The sequence below is a fragment of the Aquila chrysaetos genome, chromosome 10, assembly GCF_900496995.4.
Source record: "Aquila chrysaetos chrysaetos chromosome 10, bAquChr1.4, whole genome shotgun sequence".
NCBI classification, from domain to species: domain Eukaryota; kingdom Metazoa; phylum Chordata; class Aves; order Accipitriformes; family Accipitridae; genus Aquila; species Aquila chrysaetos.
In genome coordinates, this window is record NC_044013.1 from 29217440 (window position 1) to 29238887 (window position 21448).

Here is a 21448-nt window from a genome sequence, read left to right on the forward strand (position 1 = left end):
GGACAGGCTGAGGAGGGGAAACAGATGCCTGCCTGGCAGTCTCCGCTTCCAGAAGTCCTTGCACAGCCGTCAGATTACAGATGATGGAGAGGAACGCCTTATACCAATTAATTCCCAAAGTGTAATTAACATCTGGGCCAGCTTCATGTGATCCCCAGCTGCTAATGAAGCATGGCACTGCTTTAATTCCTGCTACGCTGCACCATCTTCTTATTAAATCCAGGAGTAGGTTCCATCACATTTCCCTTAAAGGGAAAAAGGAAGGAGAGAGAAATGGAGCAGGATTTGTCTCAATGAAATATGATAGATTAGAGTTTGCTGGATAAAGAAAGTAGGAGTGGGGGGAGGGCACGAAATGTGAAATTTCGTAGGTGTGTGCATGCGGGCGGGCATCTGTATATTCTCTCGCAATGACCTCCTTACACCCCATCCATCAGCCTGGGGTTGGCTTATTCTAACTAGCAGAGTCTTTTCTCGTGTCTAACAGGCCCATCAGACACAATCTGCATGCCAATTACCAGAGCAGACCCCCTGATACTGAAAAATGGAAATTAGCTGTCAAGCAAAAAACGGCATCAGCAGGCTGGGTTTGGATTGCCTGCGCTCCCCACTCGCTCTCGCCGCCACTCATATCCATATGCACTCTGCTCGGCGTGCAGCTGTGACAAGGGAGCCCCCGATGGAAAAAGTAATCTAGAATCATAATAAAATAAAAAATAATAAAAAAACTCCCACCCAACTAGCATATTTTATTGTTACTCATGTTAGTTGCCAACATTCAGGGCACAATGCAAAATTCACTGGAGGGCAAGAGCCAGCCAGAGGAGGAGGGGGGAAAAGAGTTGGGATAATTGTGTTTTCGCGGTGGGTAGATCAAGCGATGTAAGGGAAGGACGTGGGGAGGAAATATTACCGTAAGGGCAAACCAGAACCAGGTCTGGTTCCTCCGATGCTCTGTGGTGGATATACGCCAGCAGCCATGGGACTGTAGCACCCCAAACCTGCCTGCTGCAGCTCTGGCACCCGCTGCAGGGTGGGACAAATCCCACTGCAGGGCACATAGGATGGGGAAGCACACTGCCCGGGTAGACACTCCCCAAAATAAAGGTGGGAGATGGTTGGAAATGTACTGGCCAGAGAAAGACTACCTGCAGGAGATTTTCCTTCCAAAATGGGGACGGGCAACAAGCCCTCTGCAAAAAAAACAGCAGCCAGGCCATGCTTGAGCTGGTGCCTTGCACAGGCAGGAGCCGGCAGCCCTTAGAGGTGCTTGGAGAGCTTTGCCAGGAGACAGAGAAAAAAGGGGAGCTGGAGATGGGTGCTGGCAGGGCTGGTTGGTCCTGGAGAAATAATTTGGGGAAAAATTCAGCAAGACCCAACCGTAACACCAAATTGTCTGCATCCTCCATCCTGCTGACCTGTGATGGAGAGGTGACAGAGAGGAAAGGCAAGGCAGGACAGAAGTTGGTCAAGAAGATGCATCACCCTTTGCAGCAAAGAGCTGAAACAGGGCAAGGGGCTAAGGTTGGGAGGGTGAACTGCAGGGTCACAGCAGGAGGAGGAGGAAGACTCTCTTCAGCCCACCTTTGTGCTGGAGGAAGCCCGCGGGGCTGGAGCTGCCCCTCACGGTACCCCCTTCCCACTCCCCACCGGCAGCTGCATTCCCAGGGGGGTCGCGATGCCACGGCTTGACAAGCATCACTTAACCTGCCTCCCTGCTCCATAATAACCTCATACATCAACCAGGAAGAGACTGCGGAGCATGGCTAGAAGGGCTCTGCATCTGCATCCAGCATCATTATCCCAAGGCCCCTTGGCTTGATATGCAAACAGGCTGCGGGTCCCTGGGGTGCCTGGGAGGAGAGTGCCCTGTGCAGCGGACATCAGTTATTCCTGTGCGGGAGGCTGCACATGGGCATGCGGCAGCGGCATGGACCCAGCCTGACATCTAGCAGCACTGGGCAAAATGGGGTGCTCCAGCTGGTGGCAAACTGGGTTGACTGGGAGCCCGATGGCCCCCTCTGCTCCCTGCACACCTCAGGTGCCCAGGGACCTCTTCCTACCCTTCAAGATCATTCAGCAGCAACCTCCCACCCCAGGGCAGCTTTCAGAGGCACTCACCATCTCTGTCCACATCCAGCCTCTTCTTCCCCTTCCAGCTGCCCAGCTTGATGCAGTGCTTAGCCCCATTTTAAGCAGCCAGACCCCTTGCCTCACACCTACAAGGGGCATCCTGTACCTGACACACTGGGCTGCCGGGGTCCCCAGTACCCCCCATGAAGATAGCAGATGTTTTTCCCTCCTGCCCACTCTGGGATCCCTGCCGCTCATCTCCACTTTCCGCCCCGGTCCCATTGCCCCTTGCATCACAAGAGGGACATGCTCCTCCAGCAACAGGACATCTGCTGCCTGCTCAGGCTCCCTGGAGGGGTCTCGCTGCACGTGGCATGGATGCAAACCTCATTCCTTCTCCCCAGCCACCAGCAGCCCCTTCTCCTGAGCCACCACGGAGCAGCAACAGAGCAAGCAGGGACTCCCCAGGGTCACGACATACTGAGCCGCCCACAGCCAGCACCAAAAACTGGAGTCCCAGGGACAGGTGGCCAGTCCAGTGGAGCAGTGGGACCAAATGCTGGAGCACAAGCTCCAGCTTCAGGATGGCTTTTCCCTGGAGAGGAGCAGTGGGATGGAGGGGAGGGTGCCAACCCAGAGGAAGGAGATGACAGCAGAGATGGAGACAGCCAGGGCTGGCTTAGAAAAGGCTCAGCTCCACACCAGCTCCCCCAGGGCAGGATAACTCGCACACAGACCCCAGGAATAAGCAGGACAGGATGAGCTGAGCGACTCAGTTGCTTTATTGACGGCCTCCGGCAACCCAGTCAATGGGCTGCCTCACTCGGCGATGCTGCGGAAGGACTGAACAGCAGGGCTCGCTGCTCCCCACTCCACGGGTTTGCGGTACTCCCCCTTGGGCAGCAGGTACTGCCTGCCCCGGTAGTTGGGATGCTCGTAGAAAACCCAGACGCCCTCCAGCACTCTGCAGGCATGGACCTCGCGCATGTGCCACTCCTCCATGACGGAAGGGCAGTCTTCGGTGGCTTCAAACATCTGCCCGCCAAAATCTCCCTTCTCAAATACTTGGATGTGGCCCCGGCCTCCACTTGGCTAGAAAAAGGGGAGAGAAAACGGCAGAGCACTGGAGGGAGGCACTGACATGTTCCCAGCTCTGACAGTCACCAGCGGATGGGAGCAGCGCTGAGGCACAGTCAGACTCAGAACAGGTATAAACCGCACCCCTCCCAGCACACGAGGACAGGGCTAAACAGCTCACATCAGCCCCCAAAAGTGCAGCGGGGGAGGCAGCTGGGGTAACTCTTGACCAAGCATCATGTGCAAAGAGGGCATAAAAGCACCGAGCTGGAGCAGAGCACTTTCAGCTCAAACCCTCACCGCAGCCCCAGTTTTGCAGGCAGGAAGGGTGCAGGGAGGGATGAGGCCACATCAGCAAGTGCTGGGCTCTCTATCCCAGGCAGCCTGCCCGTCCCGCTGCTGGCTTGAACCCTTCAGCCACTCCACACGAGCATCAGAAGAGATGGACCCCCTCCACTCCCCGCTCCTCCAGGCAACGAGGAGTTTAATGAGCTGGTGACCCCAGCTGGGTTGTATTACAGGAGAACGCAGCGCAGGTATTTTCCACTGTGATTTGAAGTACTGCGTTGCCTGAAGGCACTGCGGCAGTTTTAATCTGCAGCTGCCTGGACACCGTCTTCCCCCGCCTCCCCCATCCGCCCGAGCCTGCTCTCATAGCCAGCCCCTGCCGAGCTCTGCGGGGTCTCTCAGATCCGTGTGCTGCTGCTGCGGCTTCTCTAGGGCACTCTGACCTAACACCTGCGAACAGCGGGTCACCGTGCAACCTCCCCAAGCGCAGGAGGAGAAGCCAGGCACCAGGCGGACATGCAGGATAAGACCTCCCCATTTCATCCTGATGGAGGAAGCTGTGTTGCTGTTACAGCTCCCACAGGTTTTGGCTCCAACCCTCATGCCAGATCAGTGCTCTGAACTGGCTGGAAACTCTCCCCGCCCTATGCAAAGGGATTTAGACCTAGCTCAAACCCAGAACAGGCTCAAAGTGGCATTAGACCTCCAGACATGAAAGCAAAACCCCTTCTCAGCTGTGAGACCTGCTCCATGCAATGGGAATTCATGGCTGTGCTACTCAAGTCAGCGATGCACAGATCCCCACTGATGTCTGCCCCACTGCTGGCAAAAACACAGCAGCAGCACTCAGTGTCTCAACCCCAATCCACACTCCATCCACGCTCCCATCCCTGCCAGTTTTAAAGGGTGCTTCTCCCCATAGGCTTCCCAAAGGAATCGTTCCTTCTGTTCCTTTCTCCCACACCAGCATTTCCACAGGGTGCAAACGCTGCTCACTGTCAACCTATATTTATCCTGTCTCCTTCTGGTGGAAGGACAGGTGCTGCCGGAGGCTGCAGAATCACACTCCCATCATCAGTTAGGAGGGGATGAGCACAGTCCTGTGCTGCAGCGGGGAGACATGTGTTGCTCTGTGCTCTCCTAATACCAGAAGACACCAGGCTGCTCCAAGCACGCCCAAGGAGGGCTTCAGGCATCCCTCACACTCCTGGTCACTCCAGGTCTGCACCTGCAGCTGCTCTCCCCATGCCCAGAAGGGCTTGGTGACACTGAGATTCAGTTCCCTGTATCAGAAGGGAGCCCTGGCTTGCTAGACAGGCAAACTGCCCCTCATTCTGAGTGCTCCTGCAAAATCTACATCCCACTGTTACAAGCCTTGGGCCTGCCATCAGATTTGGATCAGCTGGCAGCACACCAGGGGAGAAGGCAAGAGGCGAGCCTCAGAGCGACCTGCCCGGACACTGAAGTCCCTAGAGGAACATGCAGATAAAACTCCACTGTTGTTATGGAACTCACCTACAAAGCACTCAAAGGGATCTGCTTTTTCCAGTTGCAGTCGAGTGGAAGAGTTTTATCTTCTCCACTCACCGAACACCTTGTCATTCCTGGAGCAGGACTGTGGGAGCAAACCGCCTATAGCCATCCTCTCCAAGGGAGCTGCCATGGGTCCCCAGGAAGATGGGGGCCACCCACAAGCATACTGAAACCTTTTAATGATAGGTGTGTAAATTAAAACGTCCCTTGGGAAGAGGTCACACTTACTATCTGGACGGCTTTGCAGGAGCCGAGGCGGTCGTTGAGGCCCATCCAGTGGTGGTAGTCAGGATACTCCCCGTGCGTCAGAACATACATGTTCCCGGAAAAGTTGGGCCTCTCATAGGCCACCCAGGTGCCTCCATCCACCCGAATGGAGTTGCAGCGGCTCAGGTAGGTGTGAAAATCAGGGCAGTCGCTGTCGCACTCATAGCAACGGCCTAGGAAATTCTTGTCTTCATAGAAGGTGACCTGAAACACAAGCAGAGGAAGGAAAGCAAGGAAGTTCCTCGTCCCCCAGCACATGCCTGCATCCATATGCTAGCTGCATCATGGCGTGAAGTATCTGAAAACAGAGTCCTCAAGATATCAAAAAGTCATCAAGCCTAACCATTGAGCAGGATCAACTGCATCCCAACTAACCCTGGCAGCCAATTCACCAGTGTGGCCCCAATGCCTCCAGCTGCCACCAATGTCTTGCCCTTCCCAGCACCTAGTTCTGTCCCAATCCAACCCAAAGCTCCCTTGGTGAAGTCCCTGTCCTCTTTGCAGCAAAACACTATTAATATATTTCCCTCCCACCTTCTCCAGATCAGTAGTTACTAGATTATGGCCAAGGAAGCTGTAAGTAGTCAATGGACTGTACTAAGCAGCATTTCATTTATATTGGCTTACCTAGTGTTTGCAGTTAGACCTATACTGATAAGGGGGTGCTGAGTTCTCTTTCCTCCTGGGTCATGTCTTCTAGCACTGCGATTGTTCTCCTTGTTCCCACTCTAACAGTCCACAGCTTGCTTTCTCAAAAATCAACACCAAAAGCTGGACATCACGTAAGCTTTACCAGTGCCAAAAAAACCTAAAGGAGTGCTCCACATATGCGGTGGATAGCACAGTTCTTCAGACATCCAAAGTTGGCTTTTTCTGTTTTCTGCATTTGCAGTTGGCTTCTTCCGTTTTGGTTGCTGCAAGTTTGCTATACGGCTGACAAATTTCCGATCCACCACCACATTTCTTTCCCAAGAGCTGCTCTACAGCCAGGCAGCTGACTGTAAAGCACTTTGCTAAGGGACACTTTTTCCCTACTTGATCGCAAACTTTTTCAAAATGATCTCAAGAGCTGGTGAGCAAATCCCATTCCTCTTGCCTGAGGTATCACCAACCCAGCCAGCCCTACAGCAGCGACACATGCTTTGTTCAAAAAGCCCTTTATGGAAATATGGCCAAGCCCTAGACCCAGACCAGTCTTTTGTACAGCCCCATTTTTAGATCCTTCCAGATGACAATTATTCATCAAAAGCTGCTCTTTGCAGTAAGGGTTCCCAAACCATCATGTCTATTTTGACTATATCCCTTGCTTGCTTATGATGTGGTGCCAGACCATGCCAAAAATTACATTAGTTTGACGTGAATCCATCTCAGCAGATCCTTTTCAGCTGCACCCAACCACCAGCCCGTCTTCAACCTTAACAGGAGTTTGATTACTTACTCCAATGTCTTTTAGAGCCTTGCACTGAATCAACTGATGCGCAAGTTAGTTGATCCAATGCAGTGCATACTCAAGACAGCGTTTCACCTTTTCCAGCCTTCCAGTACAGCATCAGCCCTATACATGCTGCTGGGTTATTTGGTAGCATCTACAACTGCCTCAGCCAATTCCCCCAGATGCTCTGGAGAGAGTTTTTCTGGCCACGGTGATTTAAACATCTAACATGCAGTACTCCATAATCCATTTTCCCCATAGTTTTTCCATAGCTTGAGTATTAAGATACATGATCACCTTTTGCTCCTAGCTGGTTGTACTTCACCTGTGGTGCTTTGGCTACTGGTATTCATCTAACATCACCGCTGTTAAAAATACTGTTCATTGTCACAGTTTCAACCCAGGAGATAGACTCAAATCTAGGACAACCCACTCTTCTTTTTTTTTTTTTTTTTTTCCACTCGCTTTGTGTTAAAAAATAAGTTTGCCACAGTTTTCCTAGAGCTGGTTGGTCAGTGTGTCCCACCAGCCTGACCAGGTACCTGTGGAGTCAGACTAATCATGCCAGAGGATTTATGTCCTTGGTCCTGTGGCCTGTTAGTAGACCTTTATTAGGATAATGTTATTTCCCTCACATTTTCCTCTTACTTTCAAGAGACTGATCTCCCATTACGAAGCAGCCAGCGCATACAAAGCGACCTGTCCCCACATCTCTCCCTCCTGAGCAAGCTCCTCCCATCTTCAGTGCAATGGAGAGTTGGGAGATCACTACCATCTTTCCAGCAAGTGACTGAAGTTTGTAAAAAGGTGTGCACTAAAATGTCCAATTCCTGTTTTCCCACACTTCTACTATTGGGTAGTTAACCATGCTGGTCAGCCCTTGCCAGCCACAACCCTGCTGTTGTTTTACAGATCCTGCTTCTGGACCTTTGTCCCTAGAGGTATCACCTGAAAAATCTGCCAGCATGAGCCCAGAGGTGATACCAAAAGCCCTGCTCGCTGAGGTTTGGCAGTCACTCACCACCAGTAATCCTCTTCTTGAAGGCAGTGGTCAAGGAAGCCACAGCACCCCTGTAATACCCTCCACAGGGCAGTACACAGGGACGCATCTCTTCGTGGCTCAGCCATTACCCTCCCCACTGGGAGAGCTGATGAGCTCTCACCCTCTTCAACCTCACTCCCTGAGCTCTACAGCCCCTTCTGATCTGCAGTCCCACTCCTGTACACGCAGCAAGCATCCAGCACGGCCGATGATGAACCCTGCCCAATGTCTGTAAGACCACAGGTCTGGTCTCCATGCAGGCAGCGGCCTGCCCAGGCAGAGGTATGCCTTCTCCTGCTTCACAGCAGGGTGACTGGCAGTAGGAAAAGAACGGGTCTCCATCACCTCTGGTCCTGGCTCCTCACGAGCTGCCTTGATTTTGTGGCTGGCATCCAGCAGCACCAGCTCCTCTTGCGATGCCCTACCACAGCAACTGTGCATGAAGTTGGTTAAGTTGGCCTTTAATTTTGTAACAGAAAAGAAAATCTCATTTGATGTCCCTTCCCCACCCAGCCTAACACAAATGAACTTCAATTTGGCAAAGCTACCTGGTGTTCCTAGGAGGGTACTTTCCCTGTACTTAAAAAGCCACAAAGCCAAAGAAATCCAAGAGCACGTTAAGGGTATGGCCATTCCTACAAAACAGTGACCAACCAGAAGTGTTGTTCATTGTTTTATTCTTAGACCACTTATAGGAAGACTTAAGGAGAGGGCTTCTGCCCACTCATTTCTCCATCACAGCTCTTTGCACACACCCTCAATTCATTTCAGAACTTCACACTCAGTGCTTCTCAGCTTTCCTCCAATGATTCAGGCACAAACAGACCAGACTGACGTTTTTCACCTGCAGGATAATGGCAGGTGAATTACAGATTTCAATTCCAGATTCGTCGCATCTTACTCTAATGCAAATCACCTTCCTTCAGTAAAGCCATCAAGTTGCTCTGCCTATAGCACTAACCTGTTAACTGCTCACTGCCCACACTTTGTTTTTTGGGGCTTACCTGGCAGATAATAGATTTGCCATAGCAGATCTTCCTTACGGGACTGTAAAACTCTTACTCCCTTGGCCACCTCATAGCAGTTATTCTATTTCTTCCCAACAGTAGCTCTGTTAGAAGGAAGCTTGTAAACAATAACTGTAAAAAATAATTAGTAGTGGCCACTGCCTTCTAAGTAAGGAGCATGGGGGCAGTGACCCCCTTCTAGGGCAGACCGCTTGCTTAGGTTGTGAGAAACAGTGTTTAATTCTCTCCTTTGCCCTTTTCTTCTCCCTGGAATGTGCTAGACAAGAGCATGGCATACAAAAAAGATGAGATTCACAATCTTTCACTTACTTAACTCCTCTTGAACATTTTGCTGCACCACAGCGGCACATAATCAACGAATTCCCTGTAGCACGCTCACAGGGGACACAGCTTTCAGCAAGGGTAAAGGCAGTATATGTTTAAGTCTTTTCAAGCAGACAGGAGACTCGAGCATGAATCAGTTACATTTCCCCAGCACCTTCTTTATGCACAGGTACATAAAGACTGTACCACTGCAATATGACAGCCACCACGTTAGAAGCAAGCAGCACACCATCCTCAGTTTCTAAAGACTGTTCATAAATAGTCAAACCACTTTGAGCTAAGGTGACAGTCAAAAGGAGCGAGGAAGCAGAGACTGAATCCACATCTTCCATAGCATCGGCCAGTGACTACAAAGTCACTCTGCTTCTGAGCCCTCTGCCCCCTTAGGTCTTATGGTCTCCATGGTTAAAAGGAATGTAACCCAAAAGCAAAACTCACACAATGGAAAGATACACGTTTGTCCACAGCCTCTTAACAGTTGTTTAACATTTCACAGGAGAAAATGGCCAGTAGCCCAAAGTTGTCGCCCTCCTTTCCCAGTTGTTTATCCCTGCCCAGTCCCAACCCTGCAACAAGGTCTGCATGACCACCTCAGCTCTGCTAACTTCAAGACTGAAGAACACACCATTAGAGCTGGATAGCCACCTGATGCACACCACTCTAGCTGAAGTTGAGCTTTCTGATCTACCTCCTTCTCCAGTTTAAATTAATCTCTGCCAATTCCACCAAATCACAAGGCCGGTTCGCATCCCTCAGGGAATGCTATTGCCTTCAGTGCTATGGTCACCATTCAGGCATCTTTCTGTCGCAGCAGCACATCCTTTGTTCCACCATGGAAAGGGGATGTGGCGGCTGCCGCTGGTGTTGGGACTCGGGTCCTCCCAAGGAAGCCTTCCACGAGACTCTGTTCTGCAAATGCAGCTCGTCACATTCGCTGCTGGCACAGCAGCCTCTGCCATCAATTTACAAGGCATCAGGTCCTGGTGCATTTTAAAATATCCCCTCGCCACTCACTGTGTTCCACTCCATCCTCTCGCAGAGCCACACCTAGATCTGGGAAAAGACTAGGGAGGGCTCAGCTTCAGCTTCCCTCCATATGAGGAGGGATTTCAAGCATCTCCTCTTGCCAACAGACTGACAGAGGGGGAGGCTGTCAGCAGAACAAAGAAACCCAAGTTTCTCCACAATTTACCCCTGATAAATTCTGTACTCCTAGCCACAATCATGTATAGGCTGCAAATAAACTTACCTTGGTTCCAGCTCTGGACATTTTCCGTTCCAGCCAAGCTCCCCAGTGCTGGAGGAACGTCAGAAGCTGTTACAAACAGCCTGGATCCGAGGCACCCTTTTTATAATGGGCTTGTTTTAAACCAGACAGCCGCTTTGTCATGAGAATAGGATCCAAAAATTGAGTCAGTGATTCTGAGGCTATAGCCGATTTCCAGAAAAGCAAACAGGATTATGGAATAAAGGAAGGCTTCGCCATCCTCCCTTTGTTACCATTTGCTGAGTCAGAACACCAAAACTCTGCCAAACGCACTCAAAACACGCAGCCCCCTGCCAAGTCCTGGAGGACGGGGGACAATTTGGCTGCTCTCTCCCTTTCAGGCATGTTAAATGAGAAGGCATCCTCATCAGCTCTAAAAGGCCCATCCCCATATGTAAGGAAGACACCCAATATTTATCAGAGAACATTCCCATGCAGCAAAGGATGCAGCTAGGAAACGGTCAACACGTGTTCCGGGCAGACACCACAGGCTTGCAAAGACCAGCCTCTGTGTAGAGGTTCTGCTTCAGAAGCTCACAATGGAAATATCTGTGCAGCAAAGGGACTGCATATTTTTATACCACACCCTCAGCTTGAGCTATATTGCTCCAAATGGTGCCTGACATAGAGGAAAAGAAGTATGTCTGGCCACACACCCCCAAAGTGAGTGATTTCACACATCAAATAGGAAAGAATGATGCCCAAATTTCTGACCATATCTGCTAGCGTCACAAATTCAACTCAAAACTCTTACACCACTGTCTGAGGTTTGAGCAAAAGAGTTTTTCTTTTAGCCACACTCTGGCCCACTGAGCAGGGAGGGTGAGGATTGCTGGCTTATGTACACCCACACCCCCCCGCCAGTGCATTATGAAAAAACACCTCTGCAGCTATTCACTGCACCAGCCCAAAGGCTTAGTGAAACAAAGGGAAACGAATTTGGCACAACAGCGCCTGAAACACACAGACCCTATTTCAAATCTGTCAGGACAAGCAGTCTCGCAACAGCAGCTCTGCGTGCCACCCCATGTACACTGCCACAGCTCTGCTAAATGCAGTCAGGTATGACAGCCTGAGATAGACATGCTCAGCAGCATCTTGTCCTCTTCCCATTTTAGGTGTCTTGAATTGCCTAGTGCTGTTGCTTACAGCTCTTACTGCTAGAAAGCTGTGAGGCCATTTAGATTTTACTTTCTTTTTTATTCAAATGCTGTCTTATGAAGATCAGAATTCAACCACAATCCAGGTCCTATTGAAAGGCAACCCAGTATGTCCACTAGGACACCTCAAAGCTCCACTGCAGTCACTTTGCACATCCCTCCTTTAAAAGTCAGTTAAATATAATAAACTCACCTTGCACTGCATCACCTGCCTCCCCAGGAGGCAAGAGGGACCTTCAGAAAAATCCTAGCATCACAATAGCTGTGTACACCAGAGCACTAAATGCCCCCGCCTTCCTCTCACTCTTAGGTTGGATAGCTCTTCACAAGGCTGCTGCATTGGTCATCCATGCAATGCCTTTGCCTATTTTGCCTAGCTTATTTAGGTGCTCAGCTATGAGCACATCTCCCCAATACGGGTTCCGCTAGCACATGAAAATGGTACTCATTCAAGTTGATACTCTTTACAAGAAATATTAAAGGTAGGAAACAGTGTTTGTATCAAAATGCTGTGCTAGGGCAGCCTTCAAAACCTTCAACTCCATGGCTACTAACAAATTAGCACTTTTCTCTCAGCTGACCAGTTCACATTTCATTAAGCAGCAAAGATGTTGTGTCCCTCTAACACCCACTGTACAGGTAAAACACTTTCCTTAGGACACGTGCCAGGCTTATTTGAGAACTCTGTTTTATTGACATTTGTCAAAACAATGCAAACAAGTAAGAAAGTTAATTCCATAAAAATCACATTGCTTAAGTGCCTTCTTCATATAAAAAATCCCTTGAATTTAGTTCATTAAAAAAATCAAACACTTCTTTTTCACATTTACAAAAACAGTGCAGCTGGCTCGTACCGTAAAGATGCACGCGATGCCCAGGGCCCTGCGTCCAGCTCTGCACCAGGAAGGGCTCTTTTGCTGGATAATTGCACACCATGGACACTAACCATGATGACAGCTTCCCCACTAAAGGATCTGCAACAAGGCATACTTCATCATCCTCTAGCGACATGCATTTTCTCAGTTACTAATGGAATAGTTACAGCACATTCCTGGGAAAGTGGCAGCAATTAGAAATCCTAAAGCAGACAGACAGTCCAATCCACACTGAGGCTGGGTGTCAGATCCACATCAAGTGTGTTCAGGCAGGATGGCCGCAAAGTCTTAATGAGAACAGTTTTCAGTGTATTGCTGCCTGTTCCCAGAACTCTGTAACAAAATAAGAGGAGCAAATTTTACTCCCAACAGTAGCAAAAAAAAAAGCAACTCAAAGACTAAAGAAAAGGAAAAAAACTCCCCACAACTTTCTAATGGTTGAAACACACAATGGCAGAAAAGCACGATAAGGGCTTGCCTCCAGCTTCTAAATCACTTCAGCTTGGGAAGAGAAAGACACTACAGAGTAAGAATTATTTACTTATGAGTAAGTCTCACTCGACTCTCTTAAGCAAAAAGTGAGACAGGTAAGTACAGACATCAATGCACGCAGCCTCTTTGAAAGAGCAGCTACTCGAATAAGTTTTTACATCAGATTATGTACAATATGCATATCTGCCTTTACAGACACACACAGATGTCCCCGACAAATCAAACAGAACACCTGCAGAGAACAAGGGAGGTGCTAAGTACACAGGGAAGAGATTCAAACTGAAAAGAGGTTTTGACTGCAAAGTAAGAACTAAAACCAAATGCACAGCTCTTGGGAGAATGTCCACTGAACAGCCTCCTACTTCTCCTACCTCTGCCTAGGCTGTGCACACAAACATGGGACAATTCTTTTAGATAGAGAAGAACAACCAAGAGAAACAGGCCCTCTACTCACCCTTCTTTTCCTTTTGCTGCACAAGAACATGATGCTATCCTGCTGCCTGCTTGGAGCCCACTGCAGGAGGAACAAGACTATCCAGCTGCTGACGGTTCCCTGTCTGAACCAGCCATTCATAGAATTTGTTTTCTACCAGTATCTGGAACTGTTTCCTCTGATCCCTGAAATGAAAAGAAGATCAGCAGGGAAGTATGTAAAGGTCACACTTATTTATAGTATTATACTTCTAACCTCACCTTCACTACCAAAACGAGCCTCCATATATATCAGCTAAGGGCTGGGCTTGGTTCCTGAACTGTCTGTACCAGGAGGAAAAGGTTTTTACCAAGTGAATATGACTATAATGAACCCCAAAGACAGAACTTGGTGGAGCTAGAGAAGTCATGCAAACCTCCCCATCCCACTAGCACAGCAACCCTGCTCTACAATGCTGCCTCCGCTTTACTCTTAGAGCACAGATTAAAAACCATCTGAAAAGGGAGAAAAAGAAGATTAGTAACCAGCTTTCAAGCACTAGAGACACAAAATTCTGTTCTGACAGCATCTGAAAGAGAGAGGATGGAGATCAGGAAAAAAAATGCATCTATAAACAACACTACTCAAATAATTCCCATTACTGCTAAATAACTGGGGGGGTGGTTTTGGTAAGACCAGCAACAACAGGGTATACCACTTAGCTCAGGCTCTCTGTCTCTGGCACTGATCAGATGCCCAAGAGCAGCACAGGCTCACAGCAGTATTTCTCCAGAATAGCATCCAGCCATCTGTGATGAGCTCAGCTCCAGAATTTCTTAAGCCAAAGGTGGCATGGGTGTTGAGTAGCTCCTGATGGACTTTTTTTTCTGTGAGCTTACACAATTCCTTTCTGAACCCACATAAAACATGAACACTTTCAATATCCTGTGGAGATTTTATGTGGTTTTGCTTTGAACCCATTCCTAATTTGATGTGCTGATCCCATCCTGTACTGGGAAAAGCAGCAAACTGACCCTATTAATTTTTGTGCCACTCAGCTTCAGAGAGGCTCGGTGTACCCAGACCCTTTTTTCAAGTTAAAGGCTCTTCTTTGTACTATTGCTTTCATTTGAGACATTCCCCAGAAAGCAGGGTTCTAGGACAGAAGCTAACCTAAATTCCTCCCTAGTGAACGTGAACACAAAGGCAGTCACTTCTTTCTTCCCTTATGGTTTTATCTTCTCCAAGTGCTTTTTATATACCTTGATCTGCTACTGACCCTGAAAGACTTTCTGTCTGATATGCTCGGAAAATGAATAAACAGGATTTTATGCTTTTGCAAGTTGTTCCTCAAGCTGTCTTATTGGTCCTGTCTTACGGGGGTTTTACTTTCAGCCTGGCAGGATTTACATTCTTTTTTTGCCCCACTTTCCTCATTCAGACAACTTCAACTTCTTGAAAGATGTCTTCTTATTTCTAACATTCTCTTTCACCTCTCCGTTCAAGCATGGCAGCTTTTTTCTTTCTACAAGTCTGATATCCTGTTTGCTCTAAGCTTCCTAGTTGTTTCCCTGCCTGCAGAAGACCGAAACATTTTACACTGTCAGCTGCCCAGTTTCTTTTCAGCAAGCTTCTAAATTTGGCACAGTTTTCCCCCTTTTATGAAATAAGCCACCACAGTAGTGAGCTCTGGCCTCCTGTGACTGCTGTAGAGGATGTTAAATCTAAGCACATGATCCGTATTACCTCACATTTCTTTAACAGTAAGATTTGACAGGCCAAACACCTTCACAAAACCCAGGGATGAGAAGCAGCAGCCCTGGGAGGACAATGGCTGGAGGGGGAAGCACCTTAGATGAGGCTGATAGACAGAATGGATGACCCTAGCACAAGGGCTGAAGTTGTAACTTTCCTCTCTGCTTCCCTTGAAGACTCAGGGCTGAGAGTTTTGAAGGTTTTTACACCTCTGTCACCACTACTGGGTCACTGCTGCTCAGCCACCCTCCACCTGTAGCAAAATGCTGCCCCAGAATCTTTTCTCTCTCCCAGTCTAGAGTTCTTTCAAACTGCAGGCTCCTCCATGCTCAGTACAGAGGCACCTGCATTTCAGAAAGGAACAAGGGAAGCAGAGGGAGCTCCTTCAAAACAATGAACGATCAAATGGACTAAAACTCCTCAGCCTGGTATGATGGGAAGTGTTGATAGTTTGACCCAAGAGGAGGTTTTCATATTCTGTGCTCCCCACAGGATAAACCCCTCCAGGATCACTGCTTATCAGCACCCAGTTACACACCCGTTACAAGTTCTGACTGAGCACAGAACAGAAAGAAAATCTATACAGCTTAAGTACAGCTTAGGGAACAAAACTTGTCCTCATCTCTTCAGGTCTTTACGATTGACTATCTGGGTTTCTATCCCCATTCTGTATTTGCAACAGAAGCCAGGTCCTTCAGGCTGCTGCATCAAAACAGTTCACAAAAAGATAAAAGCAGCTAAACTGAAGCCAGCAGAGATTTGTACCCTCGCCCTGGCTGGCTGGCTGCAGAAGAAAGCATGCTGACAAAGGAAGCAAGCTGAACTTTTTCAGAACTCCACAACGGGTGCTGAGAAAGCAAACAGACGCACCTCAGTACAGGAGATGGGCTAGGACAGGCCTAGCTAGCACAGTAAAAGCTGGGCAGAGGATTCAATGCGATCTGATAAAGAGGACTTTAAAAGCTACTGTCCACGAGGTGATCTACTGTAATGGTCCACATGCACATTCTGAGCTCACCTCAATAACAGATGGGACAGTAATTTAAAGCTTCAATCTCAATGTAAAGGTTGGGCTAAGAATGACCACCTATCAGCTGCAGGCCAACAATTAGTCGAGCTGTTGTTCAGGGCATGCACCCAGATCTCACCCATGCGACACTGGAAGCAGAACAAAGACAGCAGAGAGACAGTACCCAGCATGAGATAAGTTGTAAACCCTTACTGCCAGGGTGGATCACTCACCTCAGCCCTCAACAGCATCTAGGCATGCTTTTCCTTGAGTCTCACAAGCTAGCAAAATGCAATCATGACAAAGCACCTCCTTCAGAGTTACAAATGTGAGCATTATTCTTCTCACTATAATAATACCAAAGACTAGGATCCCAAGACTGCTAATTACTAATGCTCTAGAAATGGCATGCAAGACATGGCTCATGCAAATCAACCCATTATTAAAGCATTATTTTTGTTGAACCACATCAAATGAATCTTCTGTTTGTATGCCTGAGCTGAGCTGCAACACAACTCACACATTCCTGTTCGGATGCAGCACTCACTTGGTCAGACCTGCTTCCTTCACAGTTTTCTGCCAGATCTGTACCTTCTGCTCTCGCTGACTCAGCACCTTCTGATACGCATGGGGAAGCCCACCTGGCGTCTCTGTGGTGTCTCCTTCCATCTCAAAAGGAATCACGAAGGTGTAGAAGTCCCAGGGTGGCAGGAGGCGGAAGACACTTGTGTCACCGCTCTCCTTGCACACCAGCATGGGGCTGTCCCAGTAGTTTGGCAGAGTAGCCAAGCCCACCTGAGCCATGTGGTCTTCAAGCATTGGATAATGGGTGTGGAAAGGGGCAAAGCTGACTGCTTGGTTCCCCGAGAGGATGAGAGGCTGGGTAGGCGTGAGAATGTAAAAAGTACAGCCAGCAGTGGAAGAAAGGGACAAACGATGGCAAACCACAATGACCTTGACATTGTCACAGCTGTGGACATGAACAGACGCCTGCACAGGGCCAAGGACAAAAGTGCTATTCCGGCACTTCTCAATGGTCACAGATCTGCAAAAGAACAAGAGAGCGAGGACACAGTGAGCAGGAAAGAGCAAAACCAGAACTTTTTCACTGCTTAGTCCATCTAACAAGCGCTCAGCGCTTGAACAAACTTGCTGAAAAGGCGTCTAGCTGTGTCCCAGGAGAACAAAAACTCACTGGAGAGGAGAGAGAAGATAAATGAAGGACTCGTTGCAGCGATGAATTCTTACATGAGCCCCCACCAAGGTGTCCGAGCTCTTAGCCAGCGTCTGCTTGTACACCTGGCTCATTATCACCATGGGGAACACCTCAGGCACCACATGAGTATTGCAGGCAATCTTTGCTCTCCTGGTTGTTCCTTCAACTGCAAAATAAAGTTCACCAATGCATTTAAAATTTAAAAAAAAAAAAAAGCACAAAGAAGTCTATACATGATTCCTACAGAGACACAGATATGATGGTTCGCTGTCCACATCACTCAGCAATCCCTCAAGAAAATAATCAGCCCAAAACTTCAAGGATGGTACCACCAAACTGCATCACTTCACGCACCAGCCATACCATCCACTGATGCCTACTAGGCAGGTCAGCAGTACATAGCAGTCAGAAGCTCCAGAAGTCAGGGCACATTGAAAGATCAAAAACACTTCAAGATTATTCAAGGGGCAGCCAAAGGCTCCCACAAGCTACAGACAGCCCTGACCTAGGCATCTCCATTTCCAGAAGTCTGTTCCCGAACACAAGACTTAGCTTGGCAGGAAGATCCTTACGCCAAGTTTTATGTTAAAAGCAGGAACTGTACATTTTAAGACAGTGAAATGCTCCCTCTACAGTACAATCCTTGAGCAACCTCACTGTCCCAGCTAACGTGCTGCCACTGTTAGGATTGTGCAGTCAGAGAAACAAAACATTAATCCGAATTTTTTCCTCCTAAGGTGGAAGATGCCTTGGCTCCACTGCTATGTCCCTGCAGGTGAGGGGCTGCAATTTAAGACAAGGAAACCTAGACCAGTTCTCAGCTTTGCCACAAACACATCATATTATCTGTTCTCTGTGTCCAGCTGTACTTGAATAATGAGGGTAGTAATACTGACCTCATTCAGAGGGGCCTTTGACAATAAAGTCATTAATGTTTGCTCACAGAAGTGATCCAAGGACTGGAAAAATACACACAGATGTCACACAGCACCCTCTAGTCCCCCAGACTCGCCTCTAAGCTGTCACTTTCCCCATCTCCACTGAGAACAGGAGGAAAAGGAGGCAAACCCCCATGCCACTGCCAGATCCCTGGTCAGCAAGAGGTGCTGAGACTGAAAAGTTTTTTCTAAAAATAAAAGCCAAGGCCTATAGCTACCTTGCTGTGCCCATGCGAGTTTCTTCCCAGACTTGAGGCAGGCAGTCATTCCAAAAGGGTTTGTCATCAGGCAAAACCGCAGCCAGCTCTCTAGCTTGGGGAAAGAGAAGGCTCTGGAGACTTTTGAGTAGCCGTTCTGCCCGTGACAGGGCTGCCAGAGGGCAAGCTCATGCAGAGGACGGACTGTCCTGGATTTTTTCACGGTCCCTTCAATAAGAAAGCTGAGGGCACAGACAGCTTCGTAGGACACCAAGCTACTGTGGGTGGAATGGGAGGAGGCAGTGAGCTGCTCTGGCTCCAGCAGCAGTTCCAGCATATCCAAGAGGTGGCTCTGCACAAAGGCACGGTGGTCCTGATCATTCCAGTTCTTGGCAGGCAGAAAAACACACAAGAAGGCAGTGAGTTCTCACAGAGCTGACAAGCTCCACTGACACTATACAATACATCCTTGCTTACACTCGTTCTAAAAGAGAGAAAGCAAGTCAAACTTGGTGCTCTCTCCTGCTCACTGCTTCTGCTGCTCTGCTCTTCCAAAACACAGAAAGCAACCTCCCCCCAAAAAGAAAAAAAACATTTTATTCTAACTCCAAGTACCAAATATTTCATTCTAGAAAGCAGAAACAGACTCTCCTACAATCCTTCCCACACAAATTCAGCCAGCTGCTGCCGGCAGCTGAAGGTAGGAAACAAATCAATAACTGACAGTCAAGGTCTTGCAACTGGTCTATTGGAAAATAGCTGCATCTGTTCCAGACCTTCAGATATGATTCAGTGCCGCCTTCCGAGGCGCTGCGGGGAAAAAAGCAGAGGGTCATTTCTTCACAGCCAGCGGACCAATAAACCAAACGACCTCTGAAAGAATCATTAGCTCAAATTCTAAAGGGCTCCAGACCAAAAAAAAGCAGAAGACAAGTTATGGCAGACCTTAATAAAGACAAGCTTTGCTGGCCTGCGAACTGCAGAACAAGCAACACACGGCTGTGATTACACGTTGCCCTCACCATCTGCGAGGGCTGTAGCCAAAAGGGCTTAACAAGCAGCTGCGAGTGTCTTGTCTAGCAGCTGGAGATCCCTGCGCTGGGACAGGGACCATCTCGCACCAGACAAGCCTCGCTGCACCATTTCAAAAGGGGGCATGGTTCACATCAGGCATCGCTGAAGCTGGGGAAATCTCACCCAATCGCACAGAGAAAACTAACACCAGTGGAGACAGCCCCAGTCCCATCGGGACCAAAACCTCTGGGAGGGGTGCCATGGCAGCCAAGACGCATCTCCGTCCTGTCCAGCATTTTATGTAATGGCTACAATTAAAAGAAAACATCAGCTTTTAAATAACACTGGATGCTCCATGGCCACCCAACTCACAGCCCTGTGTCAGTTCCTCTCGTTTCTTTTTTCATTTGTTCAGTCTTATAGTATAAATTCACCCAGTTCCTATTTCTAATTATTTCAGCTTGTCCCAAGCTACATTTCACTAGGTCATACAGCTCACAGCATCACAGTCATGACACAAATCCACTGAGGTTTGCAGCTGGCCTTTATAATGATGTTGCCAATCTGTAATTCACTCTCAGATACAGAGCTGCCCACAAGCTGCACCCAATACATCCAACTCGCTTCTCTTCTTTCAAAATACTTCAACAGTACTTCAAAAGGAAATGTTAGCATTTCCACATGGTTGATCTACAGCTGAGCAACCAAGTCCCGTCTCTGAAATATAACCTAATGCTAGGGATCATCCTGGGATCCTAATACTCTACAGTGGATCACAGGGAAGCAGCCTCCAACATAAGAAAAGCTTCCCATTTGACTAACAGAAAAAGCAGAGAGGCAGTTGCTTCTCAAACAGAGAATGTCCAAGACTCTGAGAGAACTCTCACAGTTGGTCTCAGACTCCAGGAAATTCCCGTGAACAACTTTTGCTGGTAAAGCTGCAGAGAACACACCAACTTCATTTCCTTTACTACTGAGTGACGCATCTCCAATTTGACTCTAGCATAGACTTTACCACAGGCAGGGTTACAGCCTCCCAGGAACAAACCAGCCGCCTTTCAACCCACCTCAAGGCAGGCCTTTGCAGTTTCCCCACACGACCGCGCAAGGAGACTCCTACAGGCACAAATACCTTATTCTCGCTGGCAGATTTTCCAGTCAGGCTAGGAGACTTGGTCCTGGGGCTGGGCCATTCCTCCCCGATCAGAGACCTTCGCAGAGAAACCTTGTTCACCTGCTGGACGTACAGGAACAGCAGGAACTGCAGAGTGTCTACCGACAGCTAGCCAAGAGGGGAGGAAAAAACAAAAAGAGGCGTTAGGATGGGCTGGGCTCTCCTCACGCCCGCCCGGCTCGGGATGGGGCTCCTGCCTTGCTCCGCTCCCGCTCCAGCTCGTCGGCGTTGGCGCAGGCCGCCTCGGCCTCGGCCCACTCGAGATGGCGCGGCGGGTCCCGCCGGAGGAGGCTGTGGAAGAGCTCGAAGTAGAGCCAGGCCAGGTCGCGGCCCAGCTGCAGCTTCCCGCAGGCGATGTGCCGCCAGCGGGGCCACGACAGCCGCGGGAAGCAGCCCTCGGCCGCCCGCGCCCGGGCGTAGGCCGCCATCTTCCGCAAGTAGTGGGGACCGAGGCGGGCGGGCGGCGGGACGGGCAGGACCCCCACCAGGAACGGCTCCGTCTTCACCCACAGCCGCACCGGGGCCGCCTCCATGGCGACCGGGGCCGCCTCCATGGCGACCGCCGCCGCCCGCTTCCGGTGCCCGCGCAGAGCGGCGGCAGCGCGGACTAACGAGACGGCCCTTCCCTCACATAGTGGAGGACTTCCCCTGGGCCGGGCAGTTCCGCCCCCTCCCAAGAAGCCGGTTTCGATTGGTTACTCGAGCCAGCGCGGAGGCGGGAATAAACGACGCGCCCTCTGACTGGCTGCCGCAGGGCGAACTCATGCTTCTGTGAGGCCCGGAGCGGCCGTAGGATAGGGCGCGGCGTGACGCCCTGAGTCGTGATTGGCCCGGCAGGCTCACAGCCGACGTCCGGCAGGCGATTGGCCGACGGC

At 49.4% G+C, this 21448-nt stretch overlaps 2 protein-coding genes across 5 annotated transcripts; both read right to left on the minus strand.

The window, feature by feature from the left end:
* Positions 1-2837: 2837 nt before the first annotated feature.
* CRYGS (crystallin gamma S) lies at positions 2838-12059 on the minus strand. 2 transcript variants are annotated; one of them, XM_030028392.2, is made up of 3 exons: positions 10314-12059; positions 5200-5442; positions 2838-3165 (listed from the first exon to the last, which is right to left on the minus strand). In XM_030028392.2, the coding sequence occupies exons 1-3, from the start codon at positions 10332-10334 to the stop codon at positions 2893-2895; spliced, it is 537 nt and encodes a 178-aa protein (XP_029884252.1). In that variant the 5' UTR covers positions 10335-12059; the 3' UTR covers positions 2838-2892. The 2 variants fall into 2 exon arrangements, with proteins under 2 accessions (XP_029884252.1, XP_029884250.1); XM_030028390.2 differs by having other exon boundaries at positions 5200-12059.
* Positions 12060-12162: 103 nt separating this feature from the next.
* TBCCD1 (TBCC domain containing 1) lies at positions 12163-21250 on the minus strand. 3 transcript variants are annotated; one of them, XM_030028388.2, is made up of 7 exons: positions 20771-21247; positions 20532-20681; positions 18407-18773; positions 17230-17416; positions 16582-17079; positions 13313-13476; positions 12163-12699 (listed from the first exon to the last, which is right to left on the minus strand). In XM_030028388.2, the coding sequence occupies exons 1-6, from the start codon at positions 21125-21127 to the stop codon at positions 13347-13349; spliced, it is 1689 nt and encodes a 562-aa protein (XP_029884248.1). In that variant the 5' UTR covers positions 21128-21247; the 3' UTR covers positions 12163-12699; positions 13313-13346. The 3 variants fall into 3 exon arrangements, 2 of the variants coding, with proteins under 2 accessions (XP_029884248.1, XP_029884249.1); XR_003925418.2 differs by lacking the exon at positions 12163-12699 and adding an exon at positions 16044-16183 and having other exon boundaries at positions 13351-13476; positions 20771-21250; XM_030028389.2 differs by lacking the exon at positions 12163-12699 and adding an exon at positions 13552-13614 and having other exon boundaries at positions 13384-13476; positions 20771-21250.
* Between the last annotated feature and the right edge of the window lie 198 nt (positions 21251-21448).

What these genes read in the sequence shown, in the direction of transcription:
- CRYGS (XM_030028390.2), bottom strand. Translation starts at nt 5,508, where the DNA reads ATGGATGCAGGCATGTGCTGGGGGACGAGGAACTTCCTTGCTTTCCTT. An exon ending in CCTGCAAAGCCGTCCAGATA is followed by an intron (nt 3,166 to 5,199) that starts GTAAGTGTGACC and finishes CCCTTTTTCTAG; the next exon opens with CCAAGTGGAGGCCGGGGCCA.
- TBCCD1 (XM_030028388.2), bottom strand. Translation starts at nt 21,127, where the DNA reads ATGGAGGCGGCCCCGGTCGCCATGGAGGCGGCCCCGGTGCGGCTGTGG. An exon ending in TATCTTCTCTCTCCTCTCCA is followed by an intron (nt 17,080 to 17,229) that starts GTGAGTTTTTGT and finishes GTTCTTTTGCAG; the next exon opens with ATCTGTGACCATTGAGAAGT. An exon ending in AAGGAAGCAGGTCTGACCAA is followed by an intron (nt 13,477 to 16,581) that starts GTGAGTGCTGCA and finishes TTTTCATTTCAG; the next exon opens with GGATCAGAGGAAACAGTTCC.